Below are 11509 nucleotides of genomic sequence, written 5' to 3'. Positions count from 1 at the left end.
TGGTTGAACCAAACAAAACATTTGAGGGGAACACCTTTATCTCAGGGAAATATGCCTTTATTCCAACATTTTATAGTTAAGCAGACTGATATCAGCCAGTATTAGTAAATTGCAAACATATTAGGGCTGGGCGATATGGACCAAAAGTCATATCTCGATATATTTAGGCTGAATATCGGTGTCTGTATGTACTAACTGAGTGGTGACGTGGTGTTTCATACGTCCAGCTTCATGTGTTGGGCTGTTCTCTCCAGCACACAATGTCCAATAGAATCACAAACAAACGCCTTTCACATAATAGAAGCAGAGAGAAACACAGCTGCCCGCTTCCACTGTTTTCACACACAAATCCACTCACACACTGAACCAATGACACCTGGCTCAACGGGAGCTTTATACAGAGTGAGCTCTTATAATGCCAGATCACTGATATTATTACTATAATAATATACTGTTTTTATTTATGTATCCCAGTCCTTGTTTGTGTCCACCCTCCAGTTAACACCTTTTTTAAATTAAATAATAATAATTAGTTGTGGAAATTTTTTTTTTTTTAAACCCACCTACAATGATAATTACAACAGAGAATTAGGGCCACATTTAGGAAAAAAATGAATAATGAGATTAAAGTTGGGAATATTGAATTAATTATTAGAATATAGTGGTAAATATTTAATAAATTAGAGGAGAAGTATTGTTAAAATGAGGGCCGTGGAGCATTTTGTAGAAATGTACTTTAAGATAGGTTTCACAAACAAGGAGGGACTAAATCTTTTGGCACATCAGCATCACATTATCATAAGTATAAGGACTTGCAAGAACATGCAAGAAATTGCATCTTTTCTGAAGAAGAAACCAGACGGACTTTGAGGAATTCGCTGCTTTTGTGGAAGGGGGAATGGCTGGAAGTGGTTATTATTATTATTAACCACAGTTATTATTTTATATGAAGAATATGAACATTTTGAAATAAAAGCATATCTTAAATAAGATATGTATGTATCAGTATTTTCACTTTGCAAGATAAATTTCAAAATGTACAGTAAAAAACACCTCCAATAAAACCCCAGTATCGATTACGTTCTAGTAAAGTGGCAACAATAGTGATAATAAATATTTAGTAAAACAGAAAAAAGATGGAAAAAAATAGAAAGAAAATGTAATAAATAAATAATTTAAAATACAATTCTACAATGTGATTTAGCAGAAACTTTTATCCAAAACCAAGTACAATTTGAATTGTACGTTTAAGTTGTGACGGTCCCCGTCTAGTGTTGAGGTGCTGATGTGGTTGACAGTTGTTTCTCCTATGTGTCCTTGAAGGCACCATCAGCAGATTGCGGATTCGGAGCACCTGGTTCAGGCTCCTTAAAGCAGCGGTTCTCAACCTTGGGGTCCAGACCCCAATTGGGGTCGCGAGATGATTTCTGGGGGTCGCCAAATTGAAAAGAAGTGTTCATGTGTTAATGTGTTAGTCTTTTTGGCCATTTTGTGTTTGTTTTTTTTGTCATTTTGTGTCTTTTTTTAAAATTATTTTGTGGTCAATTTGTGTCTTTTTTGATCATTGTGTTGTTTTTTTTGGTCATTTTGTGTCTTTTTTTGATCATTTTGTGGTCAATTTGTGTCTTTTTTGATCATTTTGTGTCTTTTTTTTAATTATTTTGTGGTCAATTTGTGTCTCTTTTGGTCATTTTGTGTCTGTTTTGGTCATTTTGTGTCTTTTTTTGATCATTTTGTGGTCAATTTGTGTCTTTTTTGATCATTTTTGGGTCATTTTGTGTCTTTGTTGGTCATTTTGTTTCTTTTTGTGGTCATTTTGTTTCTTTTTTGTATGATCTGAAAAAAAAATCCAATCCATCTGAAAGAAAAATCCAAATCTATTATTACCTTGGTCACAACAATAACAACAGGCTCTTATTTTGAAGTCAGTGGTAGTATTCCGGAAGTGCGTGTCGGACTCGGACGGAAGTAGAGGAACATTTGTCTTTGTGATGATCGATGGACAGATTTAAAGATCCAGATTTAATACAAAAGTGTTTTACAAATTAGTTTGTCACAACAATAACAACAGGCTCTTATTGTTTTCTGTTCAATATCTTGAGTTTTTCATATAACAAAAACAACAAGAAAATAAAATAAAGATCAATACAAATATAAAGCAGTCAGCTGGAGAAACATGGATGGAAGGTTATGTCACATGTTACAAAAAATAAAGCCGTACAGTTTCTGTTCCTTCGCAAAAATACAACATGTCATTATGAGAAGCCAAATATACATTACACAAACCAGCATAGACAGCCACAAAAACAAACAAACAAAGCTGTCTTAGACAAAAACAACCATAACAATAAAAACCACAGGGGGTAGGCCATAATCACATATGATACATAGAGATAAGAGTGGGGGGAGTCCCCCTAGAGACAGCATCCAGTTTTGTTTACCACCACAGCAGCATCAAGTACATAACAAGGTTATAATAGTTTTGGATTTTTCATTAGTTTTAGTTTTAATTTCGTTGTGAACTTTTGTTTTCAAATTCAGTTAGTTTTAGTTCGTTTTTAGAGTGAGCTTGCTAGTTTTAGTTTAGTTTTTAGTTTTTGAAAACACTTAGTTTTAGTTTAGTTTTTATTAGTTTTAGTGTTACTTTTAGTTTTTTTGTAATGGGTATGTGCCTTCATTTCCTTTGGTTTATCATCTCAGCCCCAACAAGGTTATTAACTCTTACAGTTCTGGGTGTTTTGTATTTTGGTTCTAGTGTAAACATCCCAGTCTCAGTAAACATATTTACCATTTGTTCCTGCATGTTGAAATAGAAACACTGAATTATGTATGAAAAAAGTTGACAAAGACGAAAACTAAGGACATTTTCACTATAATTTTAGTTAGTTTTGTAACCACAAAATACAGTTTCAGTTAGTTATCGTTTTTAAAAAAAAACTCTTGTTTTTATTTTTATTTCAGTTAACAAAAATGTTTTTTCAATTTTAGTTTTTGTTATTTTGTTAGTTTTCGTTAACTATAATAACCTTGGTACATGATAACTCATGGAACCCTACATCTGTTGATCCATATTCTATTATTTCAACAGGCAATTAAATTCAATTCAATTCAATTCAATTGGCTTTATTGGCATGACGTAACAATGTATATATTGCCAAAGCAAGCATCAGAAAAAAAGATAACAAGATAAGGAAAGCAATATTTACAATAAATTATTATATTTAAAATAAAATAAAAACTAATAACAATAAAAGAAAGCAATATCATTGAATTACAATCAACATATAATTTATACAATCTAACTGTCCCAGCAAAAAAAGAAGAAAAAATAAAATAAAAAATAAAAACAAAACAACCAACAGCTGTGTGTCACTGCCGGTCTCTCAGTGTGTGACAGGCAGAAACATAGAGTGCTGCTAATCTAATCTACAGCTCTGTGACTCTTTTTTCTCTCTTTGTTTTTATATTTTACTTTTAAAATTCAATGCAACAATGCAGTATTATCAGGACAGTGACAACATATAGCAGCCCACATACAAAAAACAGCAGCATTACTGGGGAGATTATGGATTTTAAGAGCTTCAACTGACAAAAATTGAAGAAAAAATGCAGATGAAACAGATATGCAATCTGTAAAATAAATGAATATCATAGAGAGAAAAAATAAAATAAAAAATAAAAACAAAACAACCAACAGCTGTGTGTCACTGGCTGTCTCTCAGTGTGTGACAGGCAGAAACATAGACTGCTGCTAATCAACAGGCTCTTATTTTGAAGTCAGCGGTAGTATTCCGGAAGTGCGTATCGGACTCGGACGGAAGTAGAGGAACATTTGTCTTTGTGATGATCGACGGACAGATTTAAATATCCAAACAGGTTTCAGTCCGCGGCTCCCTTACCTTCCGACACCAGCGCGCGTTTCAGCGGCTCCTGGAGCTCCGTGTGGCCCGTTAGGAGACTCTCGGCCCGGCTCGGTGCCTGTCGAGCGGCGGGATGGCCGTTATCAGCAGCAAGGCTCTCCACGAGCAGCTCTGCATCATCATGGGGGCGCTGACCAAGGCGGCGGTGGCGGAGATCTGCGAGCTGGTGGACGAAGGTTACGCGGTGCTGCAGCTGGAGATCTCCCGGAGCCACAAGGAGAACGAGGACCTGAAGAAGAAGCTGCACCTCATCGAGTCCATCGTGCTCCGGGGGAGCAGCGGGGGGAAGGAGGCGGCACCGATGGCGGCGGCAGCGAGAGAAGCGGAGTTCTCCCCGGCCGGGGCGGACGGCGGACAGTACCCGGAAACAGCGCAGCAGCAGCGGGACAACGGCGGAGGAGACACCGCTGGTGCTGCTGGAGCTGCTGGAGGAGGCGGGGAGGGCGTTGTGGAGGTGCCGGAGGAGGTAAACACACAGCCGAGACGGGCTTCTACTGACCACAACAACCATAACCAAGCTGACCCCGCCCCTACCGAACCGGAACCGGCCCGCTTCATCTTTACCGCTGTAAACGCTTTGACAGCATCGATTTAATCGCGATACAACAGGATTATTTTGGAGTCAATTGTGATAACAATACGATTAAATAAATATATGAAGATACATTAAATATATAAAAATACATTAATACCTGTTAAAAAAACATAAACTAAAATAAGGGACTTTGACAGCATCGATTTAATCGGGATACAACAGGATTATTTTGGAGTCAATTATGATAACATTACGATTAAATAAATATATAAAGAAAATTACATTAATATCTGTTAAAAAAACCAAAAACTAAAATAAGGAACTTTGACCTCATCGATTTAATCGCAATAGGATATATCGGTTTTTGACATTGAATTCATGGAACCCATATAACAGTTACATCCATATAAAGCAACACAAATATTATTGGACAAAGACAAATTTTAAAAAATATATATATAATTTAAATAATAAATATTAAGTGGCGATTTCAAAATAAATGTGTATCTTAAATATGATTTTTACTATGTACAGTATTGGATCATTGTTCTTGAAATCAATAGATTGATTAGAAAAGATGTATTATTTAAATGCTGATGGCTCTAAGTCTAAGACTACCAGAACTCAACCTGACCCCCCCACCCCAATTACAACCTGCCTGCTTTACTGTTACTGCCGTTAACAGTTTGAGCTCATCGATTTAATCAGGATATCAAATCAAAATCAATCAAAACTAGGACTGCGCGCAGTACTGAACGGGCCCTCGCAGAGTGGAGCCGTCGGGGGAGGCGCCATCAGGGGAGGGCACATCAGACGCGGCGCTGTTGGCTCAGTCCCTATGCGTACCGAATTGCGTGTCTCCTACCACTGTGCTTGTGGTAGGTGTAAGACATGTTACTTCCTGTAGCCAGCAGGGGGCGCTTTGACTGTGTGTCACGATTGACACGTGGGTGTGTTCCGGGCTGGACCCTAATCACGTGTGTGAAATGTGGGACAGATTGGACAATGTATGGTCAAGTTATACAGTCTCGTGTGTTATGGCGAGATGCCATATTTTGCCGCCATGCCACGCCCACATAGTGTGACCGTCGGTAAAGATTTATACAACTTTTGATCCCAAAGGCTTTGTGATGGTGCTGACCAAGTTTGAAGAGAATTGGATAAAATCTGTAGGAGGAGTTCGTTAAAGTATGTGACCTGGAAATGGCCAAAAACGATGACAAGTGCGATATTCAAATGAAAATGGCGGACTTCCTGTAGGGTTTTAGGTATGGGTCCAAGAGGCTTTTTGGTGCGTCTCCACATGAAACACGTGTGTACCAAATTTCGTGTTTCTACGTGAAACCTACTGCTGGGGCTAGGCGTAAAAGATGTTACTTGCTGTTGCCAGCAGGGGGCGCTATGACTGTGTGTCAATATTGACACGTGGGTGTGTTCCGGGCTGGACCCTAATCACGTGTGTGAAATTTGGGACAGATTGGACAATGTATGGTCAAGTTATACAGTCTCGTGTGTTATGGCGAGACGCCATATTTTGCCGCCATGCCACGCCCACATAGTGTGACGGTCGGTAAAGATTTATACAACTTTTGATCCCAAAGGCCTTGTGAGGCTACTGACCAAGTTTGAAGAGAATTGGATGAAATCTGTAGGAGGAGTTCGTTAAAGTATGCGGCATGGAAATGGGCAAAAACAGCAGGAAACGCCATTTTCGATCCAAGATGGCCGACTTCCTGTACATTTTAGGGTATGGGTTCTTGAGACTTTTTGGTGCGCCTTGGCAAGATACATGTATGTACCAAATTTTGTGTCTTTACGACATTCCTGTGCGAGGGGCTGAATTTTCTTGACTTTCAAGGGGGCGCTGTTGAGTCATTTTGCCACGCCCATTCCCGGGACCACTAGAATACGTAAATTTCACCAGAGATTTATGTATATTCCAAAAATGGTGAGTTTTTGAATATGATAAAGGCCCCAAAAAGGCGATTCATTTGGGAGATGAATAATAATAATAATCCCTTCAATTACAATAGGGTCCTTGCACCGTTAGTGCTCGGTCCCTAATTACTTTATTTATCCCCGAGGGTAAATCCAGCTAGTCTGGTAGAATCTCTGTTAGAATGAGACAGTCTGATGGCTGTAGGAGAGAATAATAATAATAACTAGGACTGCGCGCAGTACTGAACGGGCCCTCGCAGAGTGGAGCCGTCGGGGGAGGGCACGTCGGGGGAGGGCACGTCGGACGCGGCGCTGTGGGCTCAGTCCCTATGCGTACCAAATTGCGTGTCTCCTAACACTGTGCTTGTGGTAGGTGTAAAACAAGTTACTTCCTGTAGCCAGCAGGGGGCGCTATGACTGTGTGTCAATAATGACATGTGGGTGTGTTCTGGGCTGGACCCTAATCATGTGTGTGAAATTTGGGACAGATTGGACAATGTATGGTCAAGTTATACAGTCTCGTGTGTTATGGCGAGGTGCCATATTTTGCCGCCATGCCACGCCCACATAGTGTGACAGGCAATAAAGATTTATATAACTTTTGATCCCAAAGGCCTTGTGATGCTACTGACCAAGTTTGAAGTCCATGGGGTGAAATCTGTTGGAGGAGTTATGTAAAGTATGCAATGTGGTCATGTGAAGAAAGGGGGCGTGGATAAAGCATAAGGGGCGGGGCTTTATGAATTATTGTTATATAGAAGTGTTAAGGGCTGGACTCTGAAGAAGCATGAGAAGTTTGGACCCGATGGGACAAAGAATGGAGTAGTTCTAACAATCTCGTGTTTTATGGCGAGACGCCATATTTTGCCGCCATGCCACGCCCACATAGTGTGACCGTCGGTAAAGATTTATACAACTTTTGATCCCAAAGTCGTTGTGATGGTACTGACCAAGTTTGATGTAAATCGGGTGAAATCTGTAGGAGGAGTTCGTTAAAGTATGCAACGTGGAAATGGCGGAAATTCCATATAAAATCCAAGATGGCCGACTTCCTGTACATTTTAGAGTATGGGTTCTTGAGACTTTTTGGTGCGTCTTGCCATGATACATGAACGTACCAAATTTTGTGTCTCTACGACAACCCTGTGTGAGGGGCTGAATTCTAGGGGGCGCTAGTAGGTCATTTTGCCACGCCCATTTCTGAAAGCAATGAAATACGTAAATTTTCGCCACGATTGAATTTTGTGCCAAGTTTGGGGAGTTTTTGAATATGATAAAGGCCTCAAAAAGGCGATTCATTTGTCGAAATAATAATAACTAGGACTGCGCGCAGTACTGAACGGGCCCTCGCAGTACACGCGTGTCGGGGCATGCTGCCGTCGGGGTTTGTGCGTTACAGGGGCCAGTCTATACCACCCCTATGAATTTCATTGCCTTAAGTCTTATGGTCTGGGAACAGTGGCACTTATGAAATTAAACTGCCGCCAGAGCGCCACCTAGGGGCCGATCAATAAAATCTTCAAGGGTTATCCTCAGGACGGCATTGACAATAAGTATACCAAGTTTGGTGTTAATCTGACCAACCGACTTGGAGATATAAAATACTTCAATTTAAAGAGCACCACCTAGTGGTCATCGCCCAAAATTTTGCAGCGAGCCTCAGGGGCTCATGGGGAAGTAGTAACCTGAGTTTCATGTCATTCAGACACACCAATGTGGAGATATGCAACACTTTGTGTTTTGTCTTGATAATAGCGCCACCTGCAGGAAATTGTTATTTAATAAGTTGAATATTCTTTGGGTAATCAAAATTCTTTTAATAACTTTTTGTCATGAGGGTCCATAGATGCTGTGTGCAAAGTTTGGTGCAAAACGATGAAATTGCCTAGGAGGAGTTCGAAAAAGTAGGTTTGCGACATTTCGCGAATTTGCGAAAAAAAACGGTAGGCGAAAATGGGAGTGGCCTATATCACGAGATTCAGCACGACTCAGTGAACGCGTGGATATAAGTTTTTTGAATGTGCGATAAAGTATGTGGGAGTTATTAGCCAAAACGCACTTTCCTTTATTGTAGCGCCACCTAGTGGTGAAAATTCAGGATGACAATAGATTATAAAATTTTTCGCCAGGTATGATTTATATTTAAAGTTTCGTGAGTTTTGGGGTATGTTCAGGCATTGAAAAATGCGATCATTTGGGGGGAAGAAAAATAAAAATAACTAGGACTGCGCGCAGTACTGAACGGGCCCTCGCAGAGTGGAGCCATCGGGGGAGGGCACGTCGGGGGAGGGCACGTCGGACGCGGCGCTGTGGGCTCAGTCCCTATGCGTCCCAAATGGCATGTCTCCTACCACTGTGCTTGTGGTAGGTGTAAAACATGCTACTTGCTGTTGCCAGCAGGGGGCGCTATGACTGTGTGTCAATATTGACACGTGGGTGTGTTCAGGGCTAGACCCTAATCTCGTGTGTGAAATGTGGAACAGATTGGACAATGTATGGTCAAGTTATACAGTCTGATGTTTTATGGCGAGACGCCATAATTTGCCGCCATGCCCCGCCCACATAGTGTGACCGTCAGTTAAGCTTTATACAACATTTCATCCCCAAGGCCTTGTGATGGTACTGACCAAGTTTGGAGTCAATGGGGTGAAATCTGTAGGAGGAGTTATGTAAAGTATGCAAGGTGGTCATGTGATGAAAGGGGGCGTGGATATAGCATAAGGGGCGGGGCTTTATTAAATATTGTTATTTAGAAGTGTTAAGGGCTGGACTCTGATGAAGCATGAGAAGTTTGGACCCGATGGGACAAAGTATGTGGAAGTTATAACGATCTCGTGTTTTATGGCGAGACGCCATTTTTTGCCGCCATGCCACGCCCACATAGTGTGACCGGCGGTAAAGCTTTATACAACTTTTGATCCCAAAGGCCTTGTGATGGTACTGACCAAATGTTAAGTCGATCGGGTGAAATCTGTAGGACGAGTTCGTTAAAGTATGCGGCATGGAAATGGGCAAAAAAAGCAGGAAACGCCATATTCGATCAAAGATGGCCGACTTCCTGTACGTTTTAGGGTATGGGTTCTTGAGGCTTTTTGGTGCGTCTTCCCATGATACACGTATGTACCAAATTTCGTGTGTCTACGTGAAAAAAACCTATATTGTGAGGATGTTTTGAAAATTTCAAGGGGGCGCTAGTGAGTCATTTTGCAAGGTCCATTCCCGCGAATACCAGAATACGTAAATTTCAAATCTGATTTATGTATATTCCAAATTTGGTGAGTTTTTGAATATGATAAAGCCCCCAAAAAGGCAATTCATTTGGGAGAAGAATAATAATAATAATAAAAAACGGACCAATTACAATAGGGTCCTTGCACCGTTAGTGCTCGGTCCCTAACTAGGACTGCGCGCAGTACTGAACGGGCCCTCGCAGAGTGGAGCCGTCGGGGGAGGTGCCATCAGGGGAGGGCACATCAGACGCGGCGCTGTTGGCTCAGTCCCTATGCGTACCGAATTGCGTGTCTCCTACCACTGTGCTTGTGGTAGGTGTAAAACATGTTACTTCCTGTAGCCAGCAGGGGGCGCTATGACTGTGTGTCACTATTGACACGTGGGTGTGTCCCGGGCTCGACCCTAATCACGTGTGTGAAATTTGGGACAGATTGGACAATGTATGGTCAAGTTATACAGTCTCGTGTGTTATGGCGAGACGCCATATTTTGCCGCCATGCCACGCCCACATAGTGTGACCATCGGTAAAGATTTATACAACTTTTGATCCCAAAGGCCTTGTGATGGTACTGACCAAGTTTGAAGTCAATGGGATGAAATCTGTTGGAGGAGTTATGTAAAGTACGCAACGTGGTCATTTTGTGAAAGGGGGCGTGGATAAAGCATAAGGGGCGGGGCTTTATGAAATATTGTTATGTGGAAGTGTTAAGGGCTGGACTCTGATGAAGCATGAGAAGTTTGGACCAGATGGGACAAAGAATGTGGAAGTTATAACGATCTCGTGTTTTATGGCGAGACGCCATTTTTTGCCGCCATGCCACGCCCACATAGTGTGACCGGCGGTAAAGCTTTATACAACTTTTGATCCCAAAGGCCTTGTGATGGTACTGACCAAATGTGAAGTCGATCGGGTGAAATCTGTAGGACGAGTTCGTTAAGGTATGCGGCATGGAAATGGGCAAAAACAACAGGAAACGCCATTTTCGATCAAAGATGGCCGACTTCCTGTACGTTTTAGGGTATGGGTTCTTGAGACTTTTTGGTGCATCTTGCCATGATACATGTACATACCAAATTTCGTGTCTCTACGACATTCCTGTGCGAGGGGCTGAATTTTCTTGACTTTCAAGGGGGCGCTGTTGAGTCATTTTGCCACGCCCATTCCCGCGACCACTAGAATACGTAAATTTCACCAGAGATTTATATATATTCCAAATATGGCGCGTTTTTGAATATGATAAAGCCCCCAAAAAGGCGATTTACTTTTGGGAATAATAATAATAATAATAATAATAATAATAATAAAAAACGGACCAATTTCAATAGGGTCCTCGCACCGTTAGTGCTCGGTCCCTAACTAGGACTGCGCGCAGTACTGAACGGGCCCTCGCAGAGTGGAGCCGTCGGGGGAGGCGCCGTCAGGGGAGGGCACATCGGACGCGGCGCTGTTGGCTCAGTCCCTATGCGTACCAAATTGCGTGTCTCCTACCACTGTGCTTGTGGTAGGTGTAAAACATGTTACTTCCTGTAGCCAGCAGGGGGCGCTATGACTGTGTGTCAATATAGACACGTGGGTGTGTCCCGGGTGGACCCTAATGACGTTTGTGAAATTTGGGACAGATTGGACAATGTATGGTCAAGTTATCCAGTCTTGTGTGTTATGGCGAGACGCCATATTTTGCCGCCAAGCCACGCCCACATAGTGTGACAGGCGGTAAAGATTAATACAACTTTTGATCCCAAAGGCTTTGTGATGGTGCTGACCAAGTTTGAAGAGAATTGGATGAAATCTGTAGGAGGAGTTCGTTAAAGTATGTGACCTGGAAATGGCCAAAAACGATGACAAGTGCGATATTCAAACCAAGATGGCGGGCTTCCTGTTGAG

The 11509-nt window shown here is 41.6% G+C and overlaps 1 protein-coding gene across 2 annotated transcripts in view; it reads left to right on the top strand.

Annotated features, from left to right (window-relative positions):
* The first annotated feature begins 3102 nt into the window (after window positions 1–3102).
* Window positions 3103–11509, top strand: part of LOC131981043 (zinc finger and BTB domain-containing protein 34-like) — a 54794-nt gene continuing 46387 nt past the window's right edge. For both annotated transcript variants that reach the window (XR_009395266.1, XM_059345334.1), the window contains exon 1: window positions 3103–4386. Coding sequence is in view for 1 of the 2 variants with exons in the window: in XM_059345334.1 (XP_059201317.1) it covers window positions 3994–4386 (393 nt within the window). In the remaining variant the exon portion in view is untranslated. The remainder of the gene's footprint in view (window positions 4387–11509) is intronic.

The sequence above is a fragment of the Centropristis striata genome, chromosome 11 (genome assembly GCF_030273125.1).
Source record: "Centropristis striata isolate RG_2023a ecotype Rhode Island chromosome 11, C.striata_1.0, whole genome shotgun sequence".
Classification (NCBI taxonomy): domain Eukaryota; kingdom Metazoa; phylum Chordata; class Actinopteri; order Perciformes; family Serranidae; genus Centropristis; species Centropristis striata.
This window is presented reverse-complemented; position numbering and strand designations above follow the sequence as displayed.